This window comes from Pararge aegeria, chromosome 24 (genome assembly GCF_905163445.1).
Source record: "Pararge aegeria chromosome 24, ilParAegt1.1, whole genome shotgun sequence".
Taxonomy (NCBI): domain Eukaryota; kingdom Metazoa; phylum Arthropoda; class Insecta; order Lepidoptera; family Nymphalidae; genus Pararge; species Pararge aegeria.
In genome coordinates, this window is record NC_053203.1 from 6,636,788 (window position 1) to 6,663,622 (window position 26,835).

Consider the following 26,835-nt stretch of genomic DNA (forward strand, 5'->3'; position numbering starts at 1 on the left):
ATAGGCCTTCAAGGACAACCGTGTGGAATTCACCGTACGCGTCAAACATCACGAGGAGAACCCGTCTGGCAGAATTTACTTCATGAATGAACCTAAGGTGAGTCAACTTATTGATGTGAAACATCTGTAGGCGGAGGGTAACCCTGATTTTTGGCGTGGCGACGCATCGCCACGCTATATGATTGAATTTTTGTATTTCGTAGTTCGTTTCGTGTAGCAATAAAAATGAATATTAATTTTGTAATAAAACAGTCATTATTAACCGACTTACAAAAAGGAATGGTTATCCATTTGGTTGTATTTTGTTTTTTATTTGTGGAGCAAACTTGATTATGTATATGTATCTCTTCATTATGCAATATCTGCAATAACTTACAGAAAACAATTTCGATGTTTCACATCTGTCAGGCGTCTCGTGACGGCTCACACGTTTTTTTTTTTGACAATCTTTCTTCCCTCCCTCCTTACTCGTTATAGAGTTAAAAAGTCCATATTACAGATAGGTCACCTTATAGGTAGGTAATTTTTGAATTTCAAGTGTTTTTAACAAAGGTTGTACTAACGGTTTTGAATGCAGATTCTACTGAGAAGAAGCAAGAAACCTCATTAATACTCCTGAGGATGCTAATGTAGCTTAATCGTTAATTATATAACAACAGAAATCTCTCGGCTTTTAGTTGTTTACATTAAAGCTAACAACTTTTGTTCTACGATGTTTTTATAACTCTATAGTTTATAAACTATTCGATATCTTACATAGATACTCTAGTTGTAACTACTCTGTAATTGTAAAATCGGCAACCGCTCGCGAACAACTCTATCGTGCGTGCGCGCAGCGGTTTGGCAAACGGGATATGTAGGTATTTGGTTTCACAGTGTTATGCCAGTTAACAGAAATAACATGTTTTTTTTATTATTTTTGTACGAAATAAATTTATACTGAATAAATGTTCTTAGTTTTAATGATATTGTTATTGAAAAGAGTGTACATTTTAAAGGTTGCGAAAGGCGAACAGTCTCCAAATCCCGCGTGTGTGTTGGACGTGTCTCTGCCTGAACGCATCGCCCCAAGGGCCGCAAAGAGCCACCTCGACTGCCTCAATTTAGACCAGTCTGGTAAGTACAGCTCCTGTAATTCAAAAGTCAAAAGTCAAATATTTCTTTATTCAAATAGGCACATAGATGGCACTTTTGATGCGTTGATTATAAAAAAAAATGTGTACATAGCAGTGAGCATTGATGGCGATAACTACAATTGTAAACTTTAAACTAAAGCTACGAGGGTTCCAAACTCGCCCCGGTCTAACAAGAAGCCCAAAACAAATATAGAAGGGTGTTCTTTTTGTTATCACCATCTCACATTGCCATTAGAAAATATTTAAGGAGCAACGTGGTTAGAGCAAATGGTCACACCAAATTCTTTACTTACTATACTCGCAACTTCTCCTTTGTATACTGTATCCCTACTTACCAGTGACGTCCACTTCATACACGCACAAAAGCACTGCCTATCCCAAAAAAATTATAAATAAATATACTACGACAATACACACATCGCCATCTAGCCCCAAAGTAAGCGTTGCTTGTGTTATGGGTACTAAGATCACTGATGAATATTTTTATGAATAACTAACATAAATACTTAAAAATATAGATATAAACACCCAGACACTGAAAAATATTCATGCTCATCACACAGACATTTTCCATTCCATTTTTTTTTAGTAGGAATCGAACCCACGGCCTGGGGCTCAGAAAGCAGGATCGCTGCATACTGCGCCAATCGGCCGTCGTAATAATAAAATTACTCGTATAGAAAGATTTTTTTACCATTGAGTGTCATCTTCCTGCTTATGGCTACCCAGGTCAAGAACGTGCACGCTACTGTTACTGCTCTTTAAATTATATAGATGTGGAAGTTGCTGCGCGATTGAAGAACAAACATACAATGCACGTAATATACATATATATTATATTACGTGCATCACGAATACGTTACCGAAAAACCAATAAATTTTATAAATGCGTTTGTATGTTTGTATACATATATATGTATAATAATAATTCTTTATTTGGTTACTATGACCCATCTACACTATTATCATAACAGAATAACCAGTCTACTAAACTGTATGTGTATATAGTTTTAAAGAATTGATAATCCAAGGAAAATTTTGGAATTCTCAGGATTCGATGCCCTCAAGGACGAGTTGAGCTTCCACTGGGGAGATCACAACCACAGCATCAATCCGCCAGCCATCCCTGAAGATGAGCCGCTACAACTCAACGGGCATGTTAGTATTTTTTAGTAATTTTATCAGCTTCCATCCATTATCAACCTATTTTCGGCCCATTATAGTCCATCAGTGGCGTGCATAGAGGGTATGCACAGGGTATGCAGATATAAAATGAAGAAAATCTCCAATACAAGTTATAATTACTTAAGGGTAAAGCTTTTTATAACTCTTACAATGTCTATCCTTAAGTTTTTTATAACTCGTACTGGAGATTTTCTTCATTTTATATCATCTGCATACCCTGTGCATACCCTGTGTGCACGCCACTGTAGACTATGGGTCTCGTCTCCGAATGAAAAGTGTTCGGGCAAATCCGGATTGATAGACACACCTTTACGGACATTATGGAGAACTTCTCCCGCACGTTCCTCTCGATGTTTTCTTTCATCGTCAATTCAAGTGATATTTAAATGCTATAAATGCAAATAGCAGAAAAATTTTACGAATTTTATAAATTGAAAATGCATATAAAAATATATATTTAAAAAAAAAAATGATACGAGTGATCAAACTCGGTCCCACGAAAGGTAAGCCGAAGTGTTACCCATGCTATCACAGTTTCGCAGTTTTTTTTTTTTTATTCCACTCCAAGTTACCCCTTGACTGAAATCTCACTTAGTGATGATGCAACGTAAGATTTCAGGTGTAACGTAGTTATATTAAACCCTAAAAGATTTCTATGCGACATCGTACCGGAACGCTCCATCGCTTAGCGGCACGTCTTTGCCGGTAGGATGGTAACTACACCATGACTGAAGCCTCCAGACCAGACCAGAGAAAATTCTTAATTTAGAGACTCCCTAATTGGGATAACTCGGGTATATATCCCGGCTTCGATCCCGGGACCTCCCACTTAAAACCACAGCGCTTAACTCTGCGCCAGGGACAAACTGTTTTTCAATATCCTAAGACTTCAAAACGTGTTTTCCAGTCCGTATTGTTCATTTCGGAAATCAGTTCCGTGTCTGTGTTTACAATTATCTCTCTTGACGAAAGGAAAGAAGGAAATAAAATGACGACAGAAGTTTTTAGTTGCCTTTTATTTAAATCAATTGGTACAAAGTTCGATCAAAATGTGTTTGTTTTATTAATCAAACGTTACCGCGACCTACTGTATAATGTTTCGATGTGTGATTCTGGCAAGATTTTAAGACAAAGAAAGCCTTCTTTTAGATCAATTCCGCTGTACGTGTAAAGTTGCTATGGAACCCCAAAGCGTAGTGCCTTGTACTTCATGTAAGCTAATCACTCATTTCACTTTGCCAGGATAAAACTATCGCTAACGGCGATGTCAAGTATCCCACAAAGGATACAGAGGAAAAGGACACAAAGCCGCACGGTAAGGATTTGCTATTCGATAGACGACTTTAAACTTTATAATTGTATACTATCCGAAGACTTAACTATATTATATTTATCTATCAATAATGTTCTCAGCACGATAATGATCGTACATTTTGTATGCGTTTCAAATACTATTAACGGCCCACTGCTGGGCATGTATACCCACCACGTTGCTTCAATGCGTATTGGTTGGCTATTTGGGTCTGTAAAAGTACCGGTATTTTTTACTAATGAATTCTTCGTTCACGTTTATGACAAATCCCGCGGATCCGGTTGTTTTTCTGGGATGAAAAGTATCATATGTCACTCTTCGTCCTTTAAACTAAGTCTAATCCAGCCAAAAATCCAAAAATCCAGTCGATTAGGAGTACAGTTAGGGCGTAAAGCAAGAAAAAACAAATAAACATGCAACTGTTTGTTTGTTTAATCTTACTTTGTAGTAATTTTTGCATTAAGTTATAATATTAGTTCGAATAACTTACAAAACGTATGGCTTTACTTAAAATTATGTATTCCGTCGCGTTTATAGCTATATTAGATAACGAAAATAAGCATCTAATACGTGAGAGAAAACTTATTTTTCACTGACAATTTTTACTGATATTATTGATCGAGGAAATATATAGTTTGTCTATATAATACACCTATATGTAAAAATATAAAATACCGCCTAAAAATACATGGTATTCTATAGCAATACTGGTCTGGTAATCGTCCAGCTGAGCTATAGAGTTGAAGGTCGCGAACTAAACTAAACTCTATTATATCCGAGATTCGATTGTAACGCAGTTTCAAGCTCTGCAGCAAAGTTGGGAGTAACATATGATATGTTTCCTTGTTTAAAAATATTGAAAACTTTATTTTTATACTGCAAGTATAATTCATAATAGTAAGGTCTCTTATATTCATAATAGTAAGCTCTTTTAAGTTTTAATGGGTAAAATAAGAATATTCAGAAAAGCACTCATCCCATACCATTTGCTCTTGGGTTCACTTGCGTAGTAGACTTTTAGATGCTTTCATCATTAAACGGTGTCTAATAAAGTAAATAAGTTTAAGACATAATGTGTCTTATAATAAATAAAGATACTTGTTTGTTTTCATAACATAACTTGATACAAATTTCCATTGCCGATAACTCACCACAGCCCGGACAAATGTTATATGTAGATAATAAAGGCAAGAGAAGAGTTATTTATAATGTTTTCCCCTTGTACAGACGCTACCCTTCGCCGATTTTAGTGTAAGTATATAGAGCATGTAGAGTAATCGATCATTCATTTCAGTAAATGGTGACACCCTGCACGTTGATTCCAATAAAACAAAAGCTACTTTTGATTCCGACGAAGACAAGACGCCAATGAACACTCTTGAGAAGGGTAAAAAGAAGCCTGAAGGAGGATCTTTTCTTGGTGGGCTTGCTGATAAAGTTAAGAATGTGTTCAGTCACAGTGACGATAAAGATAATGACAGCAAGGAATCTTCTCCCAAACCTCAACCTAAACCACGTGAATCTAAGGAAAAGACCCCACCGAAACCAGCCCCAAGAATCATAAATGAAGATATACTTGAAAAAGTTGAAGATATGTTTAAGGATGTACGTCAAAAACCACATATCAAAGACGACGATGACATTAACAGCCAAGTTTATTCAACTAAATTGATAGTAGATGAAGAAGACCCTAAAGATACACGCATTACTACCGAAGAAGTTTACCACCAGTATCAGCATATGCAGCCTGTAGAGACACCTTTGCATTGCAAGACCACCGACCCATTTCAGTTCTATGACGACTGCTGTAAAGGTAAATTCAAGAAAGGAGAAAAACATAGTCACGAGGAGACCTCTAACTTAGCCGACAGAATAGAACAAGTAAAGTTCACTACGCATGAAACGTTACAAGAAATTGCCGATGGTCCTCAACGTGAGTTGCAAGACGCCTTAAATAAAGCCAAAAATGAAAATGGCAATGTCCAACAGCAAACCAACGAAATACAAGAAAATATTATAGTAAAGTCTGAAAATATTAAAAACGATCTTATTAGTAAGGAAGAAAAATTAAAGTCAAATGTCCAGGACGATGAAGTGAGACTAAATGATGCATTCTATAATAAGTTAGATGACGTTTCAAAAACAGTAATAAAAGTGCAAGATGATCTGAATGATAAAGACTATGATTTTCTTGACACTGCTCATATGTCTCTTGATGACTCTAAAAAAAAGTTAACCGATAAAGTTCATTTAGTTGATTTTGCCGCAATAGAAAGAGGCGAACAAATGAAACTTAGTGGTCAAGAGAAGATATCACAGATGGGAAAATCATTTGAATATGCAGTAGATGATGTACATACCCAAGCACAAGATAAGACAAATTCTGATTCAAATAATATTAATGATTTAAAGCTGGAAGCAGAACGTGAAGTTGAAAGTATTAAAAACTCTTTGAATGAAAAAGCAAGTGATGCTAAAGAAAATATTAAAAACAATGTGAACAATGTAAAAAAAGAAACTGAAGAAATAATAGAGAAAGCCAAACTTGCAACTAACGAAAAAATTAATGAAGTAAATGAATCTATTGAAGTTGTTAAAGAAAAGGGAAAGAAAGCCAAGTCAAAAGCAGAGAAAAAATCTAAAGATGGTAAAAACTTCTTTACTGGTTTAGTTCATAATATTTTTGGTGAGAAAGACAAAATTGAGGATGAAGTTAAAGGGAAAGTAGCCGAGGGCAAAAAGTCAGCAAAAGAAGCAGCTAGACAAGCTTCCGAGGCTAAAGATAATTTAGAAGACAATATTGCTAGAGAAAATGAAAGAATTCGACAAGAGACAGAGACATTTTTGCAGAGCGCAAAAGATGAAAAAGACGTATTTGTTAAAACCGTTCAAGAAAAAAAAGATGATGTTATACAGATTGCCCAGGAAAAGTCAGAAGAAATTGCCAATGGTATACAAAACAAAAAAGATGAACTGATTCACAGTGGACAAGGAAAAACAGAAGAATTTATTAAAAACGTGGAAGATAAAAGCAATAATTTAGTACAAGACGCTCATAGCATTGCACAAAAAGGTGTGACAGGTGTGCAAGATAAAACAGACGAATTAAAATGCCATGTCCAAGACAAGACGGATGAAATTATTAAAAACGTTGAAAGTAAAAAAGAGCACTTAGTGGAAAGTACAAAAGATGCCACCGAAAATGCGATCACTGACATACAAAATAACAAAGATGAATTAGTAAAGAGTGCAAAAGATACCACTGAAAATGCTGTCAATTGTGTTAAAGATAAGAAGAACGAATTGATACAAAACGCAAAACACACCGTTCATTTTGCACAAGAAAAAACAAACGAATTATTAGAAAGTGGTAGAGATAAAAAGGATGGCATTTTAAATGATGTACAACATGAGAAAGATATATTGTTAAAAAATACACAAGATATTGTTAAAAATGGGCAAGATAAGAAAGATGAACTAATTCAAACTGCAGAAAGTGTAACTGAAAAAGTTATAGGTAGTGTGTATGAAAAAAAAGGTGAAATGAAGCAAAAAGCGCAAGCTCAAACTGAGGATATTGTCCAATTAGTAACGGGCCAACAAGAGAAGCTAGCAAAAAGCGCAGAAAATAAAAGTGAAGAATGTACTGAAAGTATTAAAGATAAAGCAGGAGACGTCGTTAAGAATGTTGAAGATAAACAGAATGAAGTGACACAAAGTGTACAGAATACGAAAAAACAATTAGAAGATTTTCTATCTAATGAGAAAAATGAATTTGAAACAGCTTTACATCACAAAATCGCTGGGGCTGATGAAGCGCTTAGAGATACTAAAGCCGGTATAGAAACTGCGATCTTAGATAAGAAAAATAAATTGACAAATGCCAAAAATGCAGTACAGTTCGAAGCTGAAGACAGATTAAGTAGAATAATTCAAGAAGCTGAACAGACTACGGATGAAATAAAAAGAACGGCTGAAGATACTATAAATGCCGCAGCGGATAAAAAAATTAAAGTGGAAGCTAAAATGGCTAACAAAGTAAATGATATAAAAGATTGCGGAAAAGAAAAAATAGAGAGGGTAAAAAATGTTGCAAGCGAGAAAGCAAATGAATTACAAAAGTCAGCAAAGGAATCGTTTGTCCATGTTCAGGATTCAGCCTCCAGCGCTTTCGATCAGGTTGAAAGTGCCGCGACGGATAAAGTGAACGAAGCTAAATATACGTATGAAGATTTGCACAGTTCCGCTCGAGATACATTTGCCGATTTTCGAGATGACGTTCAAGGATTAGAAAGCTCTGCTCAGGACACACTGCATAGTTTTCAGAGTTCAGCGGGTAACACGTTCGACAGTCTAGATGAATCAGTGCGTGAGTTCATGGGTGGTACGCAAAACACTGCTTCGAAAACGGAGGAAAATGCTAAACAATTGTTCGGAAATGCGCAAGACACTTTTGAAGGTTTCCAACTAGCGGCTGGTAATAAACTAGAGGATATAAAAGGATCAGTAAAAGATAGATTAGAAGAGGCTGATGAAAGGTTGGAAAAAACTAAAGAAAATGTTAAAGAGGGTGTGAGAGAAACTGATGAGGCTGTGGCTGATACACTCGCGAATGAAGCTGACAAGTTCACGAGCAGTCTTAATGATTTGGGAAATTCTGTCTTCGGGCGATCCGGCAAAGGTAAATTAAAAATTTCTCATAAATCTTGCCTTTGAAATATTTATTAGATCCCATGGGTATTTGTCTCATATGCATCGCTAATGAATCCCTATTTTATTATTGCTGTGACCATACAACACGCGTATCGAAATTGACAGTAATATGTTTGCATTCTTGTTATTCCAGGATTACTGAAGGATTCCAGCACGAAACTGCTTGAATCAGAAAAAACACAGTCTTCACCACACAAGAAAAGTTCGGGGTGAGTTTTCTTATAGTAAACACAAACCGTGTTAAATCATAATGTATATAAAACACTTCACGCCATTGAGCACTAAACTAATTCACAGAGGAAATATTTATTTTCAAAATGAAAAATCCAACTTTATACACCCCATTTAATTCACAATCTTATTTACAAAGCTGAGAAGGTACTTTACTACGAAACATTTTACAAAGACTGATCAAGGGTTATTACTTTTCACAAGCTTTTTTGTTGTCATACTTTTATGAACAAGTAAGTGGTTTACGGTTGTCGCCAGACTGGCGAGAAATATTTAAACAGGTTAGTGGATTCGCATATATTCGATACATGTATATACACTCGATGAAATTTTTATTTAATATCTATCTGTTGTTGTTGATCCAGTCGAAACAGTGTCATAGGATCTCCGTAAAAGTTAACGGAGATCCTATGACACAGAGTTGTGGTTCGTTAGATGGGTGTCGAAAGGTAGACCAATAAATCGGGACTAGAGTGGGACATCATTTACACGTAATGACCAAGATCATTACGAGATACATTAAAAACATAAAAAAAAAATCACAAATTGAAATTTAAAATTCATTTATTTCAAGTAGTCCTAGTTTATAAGCAGTTATGAAACGTCAAGTCAGTCTGTTTGTTGTGACTCTACAACCGGTTCTTTATTTAAACAAGCATCACTATTTTCATCATTGTTGTTGTAAAATATAACTGGCAGTTTTCTGGTTCGACGGTAAAAAAAACAATTATCATATAGTAATTGCACTTACAGTAATTTTAATTATTCTATTGTATAAAAGTAGGACGCCTTTTAAAATAAGTAAAATGTTTCGTGGTAGGATCTTATTTCAATAAATGATATTTCTTACACTATTCCTGCATCTAACCTCACGCGCACCGCATTACAGAATACCGAAGCTTAAGCGGAAGAAATAAGCGAACGAGCGACAAGCGGCGAACGATGTATGGTATAAATAGCCTAGCTTAGACCCACGCACTAAATGAAAAACGCGTGTCGATAGCAAACGTGTCCGTAAAAGTCAAATCACGTCCCCGTTTTGAGATTTTTCGATGAAGTGAAACGAAAATGAGCAGAATCAAACCATTTTTATTATTGGAAGATAAATGTGTTATTAAATATATCATTATATCTGTCAATAATCTGGTATATTCTCGCACGTACAACTCCGATATTAAAAGCACCCTTTTTCATTTGGTGTGTGTATTAGACCTAATATTTATTTGTTACTGTTAATATACTGTCTAGTACTATTGTTTCACAGCTGCTAAAGAGATAAAGTATCGTAATATTGATTTAGCCAAACGAGGCCCCGCAGGGTCCTGAAATAGGGGTCCGTCCTGAACGATGGGTCAGAAATAGGCCCTAATGTCCGTCGACAAATTCACTCACGTCACAATATCATGCGGATATAATAAAAGCATTTCTTGTCACATCAGCGTGGCATAAAAAGAAAATGGAGAATAAAAAAAAATTGCATTACCATAATTCGTAGAAAAGAACTTTGAACTTTTTAAAGACGTTATCAAATTTGCTGATTTAAGAGACATTTGTTTACGGGATCTGTGTATAAAATTGTCATGTATCTCGTTGATACTCTGTGAAACAGTAGTAGTGTGTTGTAGAAAGCATTGTGTATTATTCTCGTCTCGGTGGATGTCTATACGATAATTGTATGCTACAGTTTTGAATGTCGGTTAAAGAGATTAGTTATTTCTTACTCGATTGTACAACCAACAGTGGGAACTGTCATCAGTTGAATATTATATTGAACATTTTGCTTTTAATATAATTATATATATATTAAAAGCTAATGTATAAGAGCACTTACACACGGTTTCTTATCCTGCTGCGTTGGTAAAACCAACGCGCGCGTTTTATTATTTTTGAATATAAAGATCATTTAAATAACTGATATTTTAACTTTGTAAATCTTATATCGAGATCAGGTAAATTCAATCGCTGGGTTTATACTACTTAGACGATGAATATTAAAATAACATAAGTATCAAGTTGAAAAATGTGATGCATTGACGCTGGCGCGTGACGTTGCAATGCAAAGTAAGTAATCATGGTTGCTGTAAAGTTTACAATCGTGAGTTTCCCAATACGAAATGCGGGTCAATGGAGTAGTGTTTAAACCACTTTGTTTTTATATATTTTTAACCAAATGTTTACTTTGATACTTATACATTGGTTGCGGTTTAGGAAGCTATTAATCGCAGCGTGAAAAGTAAACGTGTGTAAGGATTCTTAAATTTAAATATATGCATGATTGGCTTTATAAAATGATTTTTTTCTTTGTATTATATGACGAAAAATATAACTTAACACTATCCAGTGAAGATAAAATGCTATAAATAAAACAGCTTCCATTATAAAGTACTATTGAGTAAATTTATATAATGGCAAATATTATTTGCACTAATCGATTTCATAGAAATCATGTCTATTAAGCAATAGGTTCTTATTTTTAATGCAAATTAATTTAATGTTTTTTATATTTTTTATTTTTAATAATTTATACAGATTTATAAAAGTTGAATCGTGTCTTTATTCTTGCCTGTCTTTCTGATTCTGATTTTGTATAATTTTTTTACTGTAAAGTATATTTAAAATCATATTGCAATTTTATACATCGATATAATTATTATTAATTTATTATAAAACAAGTCATTTTATTACGACTTAGATTTTATACTGTTGCGTCTTATATATTTATCATTTTCTAAATATTTAAAAGTCAATCAAAATGGGGAATCCCTTAATTAAGTAGATGCGAAATTTTATCGATGTGACGGTAAATCAGATAATTTTGCATTTCCGAATATTAATTTTAAGTATTCTATGTATTATAGAAGCGAATATCAGTGTTATGTTGCATAATTTATTGTATTTTAAGTGTGTTTTCTTTTTAAAGTCTACACGTGCTTTTTTGTACAGTATTTAGTCAGTGTTAAGCATACGCAGCATCCAATTCGTTCTGTGGATCATCGAGTCCATAGCTTTATCATAGATCTGCTAGGTTATTTATTTTTATATACTTACGAATTAATATATTTTTAAACCAATAAATTGGTAATACATGTCTAAGATATTCTATGCTGTAAAAAGCAAAAAAAATCGAACCGAAATATGCTAACGTTGGGTTTACGTGTTGTTGATATTGACGTGTATTGTTAATTTATTTAATATTTCCTTTCAAGTGTAGTTTCAACACTATAAAAGTATAGTATTTTTTAATTAATTTTAATATATTTAAAGGTCACAAAGCGGCCATTTTTAAGTCCGCAAATTTGTCCGTCTCTTATGTCGAAGTGTTTTCTCTAACTGTAAGAATCTTGCACAAGTGTAACACCCTTGCAAACCACAGACTTTTAAGTTGCTGATATATTTTAACTAGTCAGGTACTGGATTATTTAATCAGTGATTTAAACACCGATTTTACTAGAACTTTCTCTAAGGAATATGTGCGTACGTACTCGATGTGTGCGGTCTGTAGAGCGTTCTACGTTACAGGTTGATGGACACTTCTGGTCATAGATGGATTAGGGCGTCAATTATTACTACAAACAAAAAAAATAAACACTTATTATGGCAAAGTCTTTCTACTGAAAATTTAGTACCTTCTACTTTACTTCTCCACAGAACTCTAAATTTAAATACGGTAAAAATGTGACATCTACCGGCGATCAAGAGTTTGTTGTTTGCGAGGGTTCAAAATTACGTTCTTACTTATAATCTTTAATTAAAAAAAATACTGTTAATTAATTACTTAGATTAATTGTGCTGTTAATAAATCAGTAGTTAATTAATTATTAATTAACGTTTATAAGTAAGGCCGTCGATGTTTAAGAGTTAATCGTAACTCACTTGCGAGAGTAGCGCCTGCTTTGCTTGTGTCTCTCTGTTAGATGTTAATGTAAGATATTATACGAAAATGTTCTGGATCATTATGGCTTTTTATTTATTGTGTCTGTCTGTTCTTAGTGTTTATTTTATTTTAATTGGCTTAGCTGAGGCTTTGACAGTTGCAAGAAATTGATTTATTAGATCCTAAAACCATTATTACATGGTCGTGGCATAACGTTGGAATATTCACGCAGTGTTTTAACACTAACTGACAGACTTTTTAAATGTCTGAGCGTGATAAAACACTGCGTGAATTTTCCAACGTTATGCCAAGTTTATTAATAAGGCCATGAGAGTTGAAGTTTCTTGGTAATAGTTAATACCAGGACTTAATATTTTTGCTTTGAAAGAAAAGCATTCATATTCCATACGGAATCAATATCCAAGAGATAAATCCAAATTTCTGAAGGAATATTTTTGAAATTAGAGTAACATTTAAATCTACCAGATACTCAATGGATAACAGTAATTATTCCGTACTATTTTGCTGGTACATAATTTGGTATTTAAATTTCACAAAACATCGAATAATTGCCAATGGAATTGTAACTTTCCATTAACTTATTGTCTACATATAAGACCAAATATTCTAACATAAGGTCTAAGTAAACACCATTGATGTATTTTCGACGATTTAATACGAAGCATTCATTTGGAGTTGTTAAGGGCACATCTCACGTCACGCACTCAGCATTGCGTCACTGCATCTTAAGCACGCGAGCTTCCGGTAAGTTATTTTGCGCCATTCATTTTATTTATGTGTGTCGTAGAAATTATATTAGATTCCATTTTGATTTGAGCTTATACGACTAGGGCGCCCTAATATTAATGACATTGAAATTTTTACTGTGGAATGCATTTTATGACAGCACTTTATACAAGGAGTGTCTGTCCGCTATGCTATCATATTAATACAAGAGGGGGGAAATGGGGAGGGGTTAGCTCCACCACGCTGGCCCAGTGCGGATTGGTGCACTCCAAACGCCTTTATAATATTAGTAAAGATAAAATATACCTTACTATAATTGATTTCACAAAATGCCATAGAGAATCGAGATTAAATATACAAACTTATTTATGCAGTAAATTTTCTACAATATGTGAAAATTTTCAACAACATTTTTAAGAATTAAAATCTTCTCTTCTTTTTTTTCTTTAATTTCTCTAGAGCGTAAAGCCAAATTGTATTTTTTCATCGGGAAACTGGTAGGTACTCTACTCTACTTGGTACTCTTTAAATGAGTCAGTTAGTTATTGGGACTTTTAGTTAATCAAGCTACGGTAGGGCTGTATCTTTTAATTTAAACTGATAGCAGAAGACAACAAAGTGAATAGATACGTTAGCCTGTTCTCTTGTTTAGTTTAGAACCTTCGAGTTTAGTTCGAAGGTGATGGAGGCACACGTTTTGACATTTCACATTTCATAAATACTTATTATGATATTCATGTTAAAGTTAAATGTAATGCCTGATGGAGTATGAAGCATTAGGGCGAAATAACTCTCTTTTAGTTACGTCTATTAAGGAAGTTATCGTCATCGAAACAAATTGTCCGTTATTAATAAACGTCACATAACCTCGGAATAGCTATATAACTACAGCACCTTTCAATAGGCAGGGTGTTAAAAACCACTATCTATTCCAACGTTACGCGACGTTTATTACTAAGGCCAATAATTTTAGTAGTAGATATCTAGCACGAAACCAAAGCTGGCACCACTCCATTGCACGCGCAATCAGAAGCATGCATATTGCACTAAGGTACACTTTGGGTTTGTTCGAAACTTTATTTTATGCAAGAAACACGGTATGAGCCTTTTTTATAATACAGTCGCTTAAAGGTGTATTAGTTTGACGTAGCTAGATAAGGTTTCTTTAATAAGAGCAAGAGACATTTAAAAACAATTATTGTGTGTTTGATAGAAGTCTGTTCACGAACGATATTTTACGTGCGACCGAATAGAATGTAAATATCTCGCATCTATGAGAGATAGATGCGTCACAGCTCACAAGCCAAACGTTAAGGCCGATCGTGTCTCTCTCTCGTTTGGTTCGGCGCTCTCGCTTGCACGCTCGGCTCAGGCGGAACGTGACAATGAGTCATGCTTTTTCGTGCGTGCAGCCGGCGTTACTCCATTAATAAGACTTTATCACGTAAATAATATTGCTTTAAGCGTTACTAGCTACCTAACAGTAAGTGTAAGATTAGCACGCTCCCAATGGCCGTCATAGCTTTTTAAAACTCTATATAGAAATTCAAAATCTTTGTTTTTTTGTATAGTAACAATTGACGGCTCAGCTGATGTTGAATGGAAAACTATCGCCTATAAACAGAAAAACATGTCGCAGGGAATTTAAGCCACACATCCTGTAGTACCGCCCTGTGTCCAGAACCTGGGGAGTAGCACAACCTTCAGGCCGAAACACAGCAATGCTGGTTAGCAACAGAAATAAGCTTGGCGGTAGTACTTCCCGGACGAACTTATACCCAAAAAGCTTCACTACTACTTGTAACAGTGTTCAGTAGAATGGGCCTTATTTAATGATCGAATTCACAGACACACAAATTTCAAGAGCTCTCTTGCCGGAGCGTATGTGGAAAAAAAACATTTTATTTTGAAATTATTGTTTATCAATTCACGAAAACGACTGCGATTGCGAGCGTACAACAAAATTTGTTAGTAGCAGTTCCCCGCGACTTCATCCGCGTAAAACTAAATTGAATTTACATACTCAGACTATAATTAGTATCCTAGCTTGTAAAGTAAAATAGTTGCTCATTTGGAGCCGTCGTAACTATCGAAAAAACTAATATATATGTTATTCCTTTAGCTTAGATTGATAAATAGTTGGGGTGTGCGAATGCTTACTTGCAACTTCATTTATTACTTATTCAAATCTAGTTGTTGTTGGGCTAATAACAAATTGATTTGTTGGTAAAAATTAAATTGGCTGTAGAATTTATAAGAAACTGGTAGAATACATAAATTCCGTAGGTTTACATTTTAAATAAGTTGATATTTCAAGGGTTCAGATTCGCATACCCATTGTAATAGATGGATATCATTAGATTAGATCGATGGATACAATTATATTGGTTAGGTATGTTCTTTAATTTTGTTTATTAAATTATATTCTATGTTTTACAGTTTTTTCTCCAAACTTCGCCGCAATCCGTGAAAACTGACGGTGTCTTCGGGCCTCGTCTTTCATGGAGCGATATTATATTTAGATGTAAGCGACATTCTACTAACTATTTGAAATAGCTTAAGAATGGAGTAAATTTATATAATACAAGATTGATTATTGGCGTTTTCACACCAAACAATCGTAGTTTTCTTGGAAGATTTTTGATTCTCCAGCAATTCTAAAATTTCTAGTATAGTTGGTAATAATTGACAAATGTACCGTAATGTACCTAACTTATGCGCAATGCATGTCAAATCCGGGTTAAATTTGAATTTGTAATGCCTATTACAAATCAAATAACATGTAATTTTGTGACGTAAAAAATCAATAGTACCTACTCGTATAAAGAGGTGCCCAAATTTACTTCTCAAATTATATAACCCATGCAGTTCTAGTGGGCATCCTCCTTTAGTAGAAAATTATACCTAAAAATAATAGATTGTTTGGTGGAAAACTGTCCAATGTCCATGCCGTTCAAGGCGTTATGTAAGCTAAACTTTGCATATATTTATTAATATACCTAGAACGTGTTAGTGAGAGAGGTCACGATACATAACTGCCGATCGATTGTACACCAACAATAATTTGTAGGCCTAAAAGTAGCGCCATCTAGTGTCATCAAACATGGTTAGTTAGCCTGTCTACCTACTTCGTTTCAGAACATGAACTGTTCCTTTATTCGCTGCTGTTTCAAATAGGTCTCTAGGTTATTTATAATCTGGCTACTAAGAGGTAAACGAGATAGAAAGTGTGTTGCGAAATTAGTCGCAACATCGCAGTGGACAACATGGGTCATGTGGTCATGGCTTGTTCTGATTTGCAAAACGTAACATAACTGGATTAAAAGTGTGACTTTATTGAGCGAAACATTTTTATTTTCTTTCCACTGGCTGTCAAGGCCGTTATATTCTGCAGAGAATATCGTGTCAAGGATATCACTACTTGGCCTGTAAAATTTAAGATTTTGGTACCATCGAATTAGCAATGATATACATGTACCTGAATGTACCTGAATGTATTTGGTTCTTGCATCGTTTATGAACGATTTATGAGTCCATTAGATTACAACATCTTTTTTTTAGAGTTTCATTGACCTTAGATGAGTAGTATATACGTATTTATAGACTCAGTCACCACAAAAACAAAGGTTACATGGGTATAAAAAAAATTTACGGATGGAATCGAATACAAAATTGTTTAAGGAAACATTGAGCAGGAAGCGTGAAAAGTATAATAGTCCATTATTTTGTATAACTGCAGATATAGGTACTAAAATTGGCAGGATACTTCTAGAACTTCAAATGCATAACACATGGTTTGAAAGGAAAAATAAAGTTCCTGTATTTAAATGTCTACAAACAGAAAAATTATCAAATTTCTAATATAAAAAAACTAGATTGTGTCCTGGTGATATTCCATCTTTTCCCCATTTTGCTCCTGTAGTTTTCATATGTGTGTAAAATGTGAAATTCGCCAAATCTATTAAGTTCGTCTAGAAATTACAAATTTATTTTTAGATATTTAATTTATGTCTAATAAATATCACTTAAGTTAATCAAATAGACTTTTATATCTACCAGATTTGGCGACTTTTTAATTGGATTTATATGTAGAAGGGATGACTATTATTTTGCTAAAATTTAGAAAACCTGCTGTTGTCGTTCCATAAAGTAAGATCTATATGATTGTAGATAATAACTGATTTTGCCCACCTGAGTGGTTAAGTAGCATTTTTTACTGTTTTTTTTTGTATTTATAATGTTTTCATGTTATTCATCAAAATATAAAATTATATAAATAATAATTTGTTGACAGAGGTGCTCTACAGTGTAATGGCGTTGAGAATATATGATGATACGGTTTCTGTATTGGGCGTTTGTAATGTATTTCCTTGAATATTTTATAGGCTTTGAACAGAAGTTATGAACTTCAAAATGCAACGATTCGTTGCACAAACTTTGGACACTTTTTGTTTTCGACATAGAACAACTCTTGGGTCTTGTAAATTATACTTATTACCAGAGAATGCAAACGTATTTTAATAATGAAAATATAGTAAAATTTGTAGCTAATAATGTGAGTTTAAGTTTATTAATTTGACTTACAGATATTCATCATCTATTTATGCAGTTTTGGTCAATATAAATAATTCATCATTTCAAAGCCGAGACAAGACACAATACAGCGGTAACAATTATAACTATTTGTAGTGTAGTAACTAAATAAAGTGGCGGAAGACCAAATTTATTTCACATAAAATTTATAAGTATAAAAAGGTCATGCTACTACACAAGCGTGCACTTAACACAGATATATATTACAGTGACCTGTGTCGAAAACAGAATATGTTCTAATTTACGCAGTTTCTTCAAAGAATAAGTCTAAACGTTATTGTTAGTTATAAATATTGAATGTAATTCGAGAAAAGATTGATTTTTAAAATCTAACTATCCTTCGCATTATATGGTCACTTTACAAAAACATAATGTGTATTTGCACTTTTATGATATCTCTATATTTCGGTGTTATAATTATTTTAGCTATTATAGATGGTATTGATTCAACAATAAACGCTGTTGTTCAAAAACTTATTTGAAATTCTTTAAATTGTTAAAAATTGAGATAGTTACTAATATTATATTATTAAACCTGATTAATGGGACTTTGTATTAAGGATACAAACGTCTAAAAAAGCCCACAAAAAGTTCTGAATGTACTGTGATGCCAAAATATAAAGAAGATTTATGTATAAAGTTAAACTTTTGTTAATTTATTATTAAAGTCTATTGTCACCTTATTTATTGCTTTTAGTAATAAATTTTATTGCAAAAAATATGCGTTTTATTCAGTAGTACTATTTACTCCACATTTACCGATAGAGTTTTAAATATTTCTTACAAAAACAAACTGAAATAAAACAAAGTAATTTTATGTATATTAAAAATTTATTTGAACACTTGTAAATAATATTATTTGTATCAATAAAAATGGCTTCCGTAAACGTTGTGCTTATAAACCCATTAGATACATAAATTCGTTAATAGCTGTAAAATAACATTCAGTTTTCTTGCTTACTTCTTTAAGAGTTTTACTCTTAAGTCCTTATTTTCAAACTCTAAAATACTATTTAGAATACCTATAATCATCTAGCCGAGGAGAATGAAACTTGGATAGATTGGCGGCGCCACGATGTGTTTTACGAAACATTTTTTTTAAATCTTTATTTGTTTGGGACTTTTATCCAACACGGATATGCCAGCCCCATCATCCCTATACTATACATTTTCTACTTAATCTTATATTAGCAAACCAAGGAAAACGAGGCGGCTGGCATAGAAAAGTGAGAGGTGCATGCTGGGTTTCGAACTTGGCCCCCCGAAAGTGAAGTCGAAGTCCTGCCCACTGGGCTGTCACCGCTTCAGACCTTAGATAGTTAGGGCAACAATCTCCTGGATACAAGCTTTTTTATGCAAAAAGTTTACCATCGTTTACAATTACACGTATATTATTTCCACTCGTGCGCTGATGCTCGGAGAGTTTATAAAATCGTGGTAGAAGATAAAATTAAGTCTCTTTCCCCGGTGAGAAAAATATCTCCCATGCTAGCCGATGATAGAACAAACGGTTTCTACGGGTTTTTCAAATAAGCTTACTGAACGCAGACGCAGGCAAGAGTGTTTTTAAAAAGTAAAATCCAAAACAAAAAAACAAATGTATTGTCAAATATTTTTATCTACTTAAACATACATACATCACATAACTTAGTTAAATCTTATTAGTAATACTCTTATCTTATCCTATTAAAAGCTTATTAAAAAAAACTACTATAATAATATAATTCACATAGCTTTGTACCGAAATCCGTTTGTAAAGCCGCGTTTCCACTCTGCAAGTTCCTGCATGTTGTTATAAGAGCTTAAACTACATGTAGGTATTAGAGGTCAACTAATTTTAAACTGAACACCCTTCAAAAAAAATTATAATTCCTTTTTATAGTCGTAATTGACTGACCAGGTACAGATACAGGAAAATAAATAGAAGTTTACAGTAAAACACATGCAAAGGCGGCCTAATTGCTGCAAGCAATCTCTTACAGGCAACCTTTGTAGACAGGACTTACAGCAAGAGAACGGGATTTGTAATATATTATATATACCAAAATGTATGTATGACGGTAAGTGGAAACCTATCGCAATAAACAGGGTATGCAAAGTGACCTGTGCCCATCAAACCGAGGCGAAGATGTTAAGCCTCGTGGGCCTTTAACTACACCGGTACGATACTCGATACTCTTCGGACTATAACACAACACTGCTGCTTGGCGAAAGATCCATGATATATTATGAAAATTAAGATTTGCTACGCTCTACGAAAAGCAGGATAATCTGTATGGTGTAATTTATAATTTCTTCAATCCTTATACTCCACACAGATCTTCGGTAATGTACCCTCTACGCACGTTTTGCTCCGAAACCGGAGCATCCTCAGGAGATGTAAAATGATAAAGATAAAATATGTGATGTGTGATGATAAAGTTTATCTATGATATTTATAAATAAGAGTTTTCTAAACAATGTTGATGAGTTTTATTTATTACCTATAAGACTTTTGGTTAATACGGTGAAAGATTGTTTTTTTTTTGTCCTGAAAACATTGGTAATTTACTAACGTCAGATTAGATCGCGTTTATTTGCACCCGGCAATTGACAACCTACATGCATGTTAACGTTTCCACAACACAAGCTTCATGTAATATGAATACACACTTTTACAACTTGCCCACTGAAAACGCGGCTTTATAATTAGTTGATGCTTCTCAAATATACACATTTGATATTTTGAATATCAAAAATGAGAATAAAAAATAGCAACCAGAGAAAATTTAATTGGTATGTATCCTCAAAGTAGTACTTTGTTGTCATTATATTTTTTATCACGCGAGGATATTTAAACATAATATAAAAACACAGCACAAAATAAATACATTGGAATGTATCGAACAAATAAATAACAAGGCACGTACGTGAACGTGGATAGCTATCACAATCTTAATAATAAGTAAATTTGATCTTAACGTAAGATATGATTTATTTATCTAATAAATTAGTGAACATATAGCTTATTTAGTTATACACAAATTCTAAACTTAACTGACAAGGTCAAACATATTGGCAACCTTTTCACCTGTTTATATCCTCTTAGTTAAAGACAAAGCATACCTATGATGATACGGCAGCTCCAAATCATCATATGCTTTGTCTTTTACTAAGTCAGATGATGAAGCCTGAAAATAGTAGTGCGGGATATCAGCTACACTTAAACCGACTTTGGATGTTTGTTAGATACTGTTGAAAAAATAGTATCTACTACTATTCCCAGCTTTTAGGACTGAATTATTAAGATTCGTTTAGGATTTGAGACATCGAAATTAGCACGCTAGTTCTAGTCTCCGTTTTATAGAAGGAAAAAGCCTTTTAACTATTTGTGTTCATTTATATCGGAATTTTACTTAAGGTAACGTTTTTAAGGTTCAATTCTTTAATGAAATCTCTAATTTAACGGGGCGTAAAGTTAAATTTTGCTCACACGGTTTTGAACCTATGTTACGACACATAGGTTCGGAACCGTATAAGCTTTCTGAATTATGGACATACTGACAGTCCTCGTTTAGAACTGTATGGTGCAAAACGCTCCTGACACCATTTAATTGCCGCGCTCTCTTCTCTGGTGTGATATGTCTGAATAAAGTACTATTTATTACGCGTCTGCTTACATTATTTATATAACAGTTATACAAAAATAGCAGCGGCTGGCAGTGGAATAATAATAATAGGCAAGAAATAAGTGCTGAAATGTACCCAGCATTTAAACTTTATCTTCATAATTATAACCCCATATCGCTTGTAACCTTCACTGAAATAAAGTTTCAGTGATCGAAAACATATTAAACGATACGATATTTATTACAGAAGCAACAACTTTTCACCTTTCTGAATATTTAGATAAGGTAAAATTACTAAAAAGCAGTTTCTTTTGTAATAGGTATCGTTTTATACGTTACCGAATCGAAATCATGAAACAAACATCAAATATAGATAGATCTAATACAGCATATCGATTTCTCAATATTTTTTCAACGAGGTCTTTTTGAACTACGTTAAATCGCTGCTAAAAGCTGCCATCTTAGTGTAAATTTGACCTAAAGAACCTTTGTACAGTTTGTTGTATACATTCATAATACACGTAAAAACTTAAGAAAAAAATATGTGTTTGTGCGTAAAGATATTCACAAATTAATAGCACACAAATGTCACAATGTAAAAAGCACCATTTGGTATATTTGTAATATCTTTAGTCTTTTTTAAATATAATATAATGTATGTAACTATTATTGTAAATAAATATGCCAAGAAAGCAATCAAAATATGGTACAAAGAAATATCAGGGATTCTAATGCGAATCGTTAAACACACCTAACCAGAAGTTGTGACGTTTGGCCATTTATAAAGAAGTGTCAAAATTATGGCCAAGAAATGCATTCTGCAGTTAAGATGTAAATGCCTTAGCCCTTAAAATTCCAGAGCCCTGTATAGAAAAAGATTAAAAACCTATTCAAAAAATAAATAAGCACTTTGTGCTTTACCAGATCAGATGATATCTTAGATTTCTGGAGCATAATTTTATTTAAGACCGATTCGTATCTCTAGTGAATCCAGTGTGGTTTCCTTTGTAACTTTAAGTATTTAAATCAAACTTTATGATTCAGCGGTAACATTTGATTTCCACGCAGAATTACTGCCTAAAACATAATCGATTTCATTCCGAGCCCGAGCAAAACATATCGCTTTTCGTCTCTTTGTCAAACTTAACAACGCTATCACAGTTCAAATAGTCTACATCCGTCAACTGTCGTTTGATCATCAAATGCGGAGTTTTCCTCACGTGTCTCTCCTTCACGAACTTCGGAATCATTTGTTTGCCTTCCATCAGGTATTCTACGATACAACGCTCGAAGAACAACGCAAGCACAAAGTTGAACGACGCCAAAGCGATCACAATGTAAGCCATTAGTCTATCTTTCGGCATTTTCAGTTCGAAAAAGCTCGCCAACCAATCCGGTGGGGCGACAGTTATATAAACACAGAGTCCCGTCATCACAATCACGCTTATCATCAAATGTTTGTTCGTGATAACCGACCGCCTGTACGGAGAGCCGTGGCTGAAAACTACCGTCATTATGATATACTGGAACATGGATATCGCGAAGATGGCGTAATTCTCCCAGCATTCATTCGCTTCCGCGCCCGCGTAAGTATGCCTTACGTACCAGGGGAAGTAAGTTAAAGCCAGATATGCCAAATACTGCGCGACAGCAAACAGAACCATCTGTCCCGTTATCGACACCAATGGGACGACGCCTAGCAGAGATGTTAGCGGGGGGATGTTACACAGCTTACCCCTGTACGCTTCTGTCATGCCGAAGAAAAACGCGAAGTTGACGATTAAAACTACGTCTATGTATAGGAATTCAAAGTCGGTGAGATTCGCGTCAAAGTAATAGAGGAAGGCTACAGAGAAAAACTCGTTGAGGGAGTAGGCGATCATGAATTTGAAAACGCCGAAGCTCGTTGATAGTGCGGCTCGACCCTCTCGCAGTACCCGAGCTACGCAGACGATGTCGGGTTGTGTGGAGGTGAAGGGTGCGGCCACACTACTCTCTAGCTCCGAGAGAGATATTCCAGTGTGCGCTGCCCTTAAGGCACCGCAATCGTTTGCGCCGTCACCGCACATGCCTGAAAAATTGTATTTAAAATGTATTTATATAATTCAGTAGTGGTAAAGTTTTTGTGACAGAGCGCGTACGGAAGAGTATTATTGCCACGCTTATTTCTGCCGCCAAGTGGCATCTCTGTGTTCCAGTCCGAAGGGGATGGTTGCCGGTGTAATCGCAGATACACGAAGCTTAACACCTACGCCTTATAGGTTGATAAATGAATGGAATTTGTAGGACAAATTCCTTGCATGTCCTGCGAAGTATTCTGTTTATAGGCGATGATTTTCCACTTACTTATGGTACTTACTTATGGTAGGCCATTGGTTTGATTCGTCAATTACTACTGTAAATAAAAATCAAAGAAATTTTGTCTGTTTGTCAGTAGTAAGAAGATAGAATAGCACCCGAGAACCGATACGATGCGAGGTTCAAAACAATAACCTTTGTTACATATGCACAGCTTTACAGCTTAACCTATCAACTTTTAAGCCCGTGAAAACACTGCATAACTAGTCCGACGTAATGCCAAGTTTATTAATAAGTCCCTTTCGAGGTTTCAGTTGTTGTTATAAAAAGGGTCGTGTGGCAGATTTCATGTCAGTGTAAATTATTTACTAGCAAAGGTGGGTTTTGGCTTAAATGGTTAGAAAAAGTTAGTAAATAAAAAGTCTAATTTCATTAACTTTAGTACAGCCTATCATTTGCTATGTAGTAACAAGTAGGTCTCTCTATGAAAAATAATTTGACAAAAATAAAAATAACCATAGACATTAATATTTACAAAAAATACAAGTTGTGGGCATGGTACCCAAAATGCTGGCGCTATTGTCCCTTTGCATTTCTAGACTAAGCTGTTGGGCTAAATAAGCGCCAGCCCTCGGGTCACCAGACATCAAGACCAGTGGCGTGCATAGAGGGTATGCACAAGGTATGCAGATGATATAAAATGAAGAAAATCTCCAGTACGAGTTATAAAAAGTCTTAGTCTTAGACTTAGTAGTCGAGTTATAGTTATAAAAGGCTTTTTATAAGTCTTACAATGGCCTATCCTTAAGTATTTATAACTCGTACTGGAGATTTTCTTCATTTTATATCATCTGCATACCCTGTGCATACCCTCTATGCACGCCACTGATCAAGACCAAGCCTAACAAAAGTCTAAGTTTTCTAGCTCTTTAAATGTCACTCACCAACGTAGTATCCGAGCGCTTGGTATTCCAGCACGAGCTGTTGTTTCTGGTCCGGGGACATCCGCGCGAAAACCGCGCCTCGCTCGATCACGCGACCCACCGCGCTCGGGTATTGTTCGCGGAGTGCCTGTCAATGATTATTAGACAGATATAGCCCGATTTAAACTTTATGTCACCACGGAAGTTAGATGCGAGTGTAGGTAGTCATCTGTACCGTGCCGCTGAATGGCTGATACCGAATTCTGCGTATCGAAACGCACCAAATTCGAGAAGTATAAAAATTTGATTCGGACTATATCATCGTATAACCCGCGCCATTAAAGAATAGATTCTCTTTAACACAATAAACGGACGTCTGGACGGACGGATGTTGCGTGCCATTTTTAACAACTACGAATAGTGCATTGCGTAGTTGTTAAAAATGGCAGACAACATTAAAACGTTGCTTGGTTGCAACGTAGGTGTGGTTGCGTTGATCCTTTGCGGCGACGCAACGCACGCAATAATGAGGTATCGCTGATAGCACGACAATATACGACGTCCGTGTATAGTGCGCAAAAGATAAATCTCTGCCTCATTAGTGCGTGCCGTTGCGTTGCGTTGCGTCATTGAAGCGTCGAATCTGCGTAATTTTCCATATGCTTAAAACGACATGCGACATCAAAACGTTGCGTCGTTAAAGCGCAGGTGAGACTACAGTGCGTTGATCCGTTGAGACGACGCAATTCAACGCACTGCTGACGCACAATCTAGTCCATGTATAGCACGACTATACATGGACGTCTGTATATTATGCGAAAGAGATAGCACATCTGCCACTTATTATAAAACTAATATTTAATGGCGCGGGTTATACATCACTCAACTAAACTGAATTGGGATGTCTAAATATAGAGCTATCCTTTTCTAGTATGGTAGTATGACAGAGACACCATTACTTTTAAACCTGACTATTACTACTCGTGCATGAGCTGTGAGTTAATTCTCCATAATGTTCTCAAGGGCGTAAGTTTAATATTTTTGATCTAAGTTAGCTTCAAACGCAGGCAATCATATGCCAATTCCATACCTTCCACGTGTCGCCATTCATGACGATCTTATACCGCGGGTGTCGTGGCGGATCCTCCGTGTCGGCTGGGTGGTTGGAAGTAGAACGCCACGAACCGTGCCCGCTGTCGATACTGCGCCACTCTCTCTCGAAAGACACGCGACCGCCAACACCCACCTAAACACAACTAGTAATTTATCGTGTTTTTTTTATTATAAATAAATAAATAAATATACTGATATATAATGTTCTGGGTACTAAGATGAACGGTGAATATTTTTATGAATAATATACATAAATAGAATATTCATATAAACACCCAGACACTGAAAAACATTTATGCTCGTCACACAAACACAAACATTTGTCACATTTTTCAGTGGGAATCGAACCCACGGCCTTGGACTCAGAAAGCAGGATCGCTGCAACCTGCGCCAAAGGCAAAGGCACAGAAGGTAAAGGTTTTTAAAAATATATATAAAATAATAGTAATATTAAAATATTGTTTTTATAAAAAATCTCACCCCGTGCATAGTACTCTCGCAGTAGAGGTGTGGCAACCCCGTTCCGTATTCCACATTTATGTGAACAACTCTTTCACCGCTCATTAGGATACCGCATTCCTTGGCCACGCTCACGGCTGTGTGGATATTGTCGCCTGTATAGAGAAATATTAACAAATTAAAAAAAATACTTATAATAATAATAAACTGTAGTCGTTTCAGTCGTTTCAGTCAATGGTCTTCTCGCGAAAAGCTTCGACCAACATCTTAAGAAGCTTTCGCTTGGTTGTTGGATCAAGGGTCAGATACGGAAGGCAGTAGTCCTTGAAACGGCGCGTATTGTGAGGAGGTTCCTCACTCTGGAGCCCTGACCGCCGGTTACTTGGGCATTCAAAAGCCCCGCAAGCGGAGCATGGATGTTTTTTTTTATAATTTTTTTTTTATAATTTAAAAAACACTATTAGTGTTTTTTATTTTTTTAAGCATTGTTAAGATAAAAAAAAAAAAATGAAAAAGAATAAATGATAGTATAGACTGCAGTAAACTGACAGTAATTGTGTTGTAAAATAAATTCCGGAATAGCATATTCCAGATCAATGCGATATTAGAAACATGAAAGCAAAACGCTTTTTTTTGTTCACGG

The 26,835-nt window shown here is 35.0% G+C and overlaps 2 protein-coding genes across 8 annotated transcripts in view; one reads left to right on the forward strand and one right to left on the reverse strand.

Annotated features, from left to right (window-relative positions):
• LOC120634575 (ankyrin-3-like) overlaps positions 1–18,463 on the forward strand; it is a 205,935-nt gene extending 187,472 nt beyond the window's left edge. For 2 of the 6 annotated variants that reach the window (XM_039905277.1, XM_039905279.1), the window contains exons 29-35: positions 5–97; positions 999–1,116; positions 2,188–2,294; positions 3,564–3,636; positions 4,928–8,314; positions 8,480–8,555; positions 15,638–18,463. In XM_039905277.1, coding sequence (XP_039761211.1) covers positions 5–97; positions 999–1,116; positions 2,188–2,294; positions 3,564–3,636; positions 4,928–8,314; positions 8,480–8,555; positions 15,638–15,668 — 3,885 coding nt within the window. In that variant the 3' untranslated portion in view covers positions 15,669–18,463. Of the gene's footprint in view, positions 1–4; positions 98–998; positions 1,117–2,187; positions 2,295–3,563; positions 3,637–4,927; positions 8,315–8,479; positions 8,556–9,466; positions 9,904–15,637 lie in introns of those variants that run through there. The other 4 variants (XM_039905278.1, XM_039905280.1, XM_039905281.1 and 1 more) reach the window with 4 other exon arrangements.
• A 928-nt stretch (positions 18,464–19,391) lies between these two features.
• Positions 19,392–26,835, reverse strand: part of LOC120634567 (probable cation-transporting ATPase 13A3) — a 113,065-nt gene continuing 105,621 nt past the window's right edge. For both annotated transcript variants that reach the window (XM_039905268.1, XM_039905267.1), the window contains 4 exons: positions 26,214–26,347; positions 25,711–25,866; positions 24,642–24,768; positions 19,392–23,470 (listed from right to left, as the gene is read on the reverse strand). In XM_039905268.1, the coding sequence (XP_039761202.1) occupies positions 22,494–23,470; positions 24,642–24,768; positions 25,711–25,866; positions 26,214–26,347 (1,394 nt within the window). In that variant the 3' untranslated portion in view covers positions 19,392–22,493. The remainder of the gene's footprint in view (positions 23,471–24,641; positions 24,769–25,710; positions 25,867–26,213; positions 26,348–26,835) is intronic.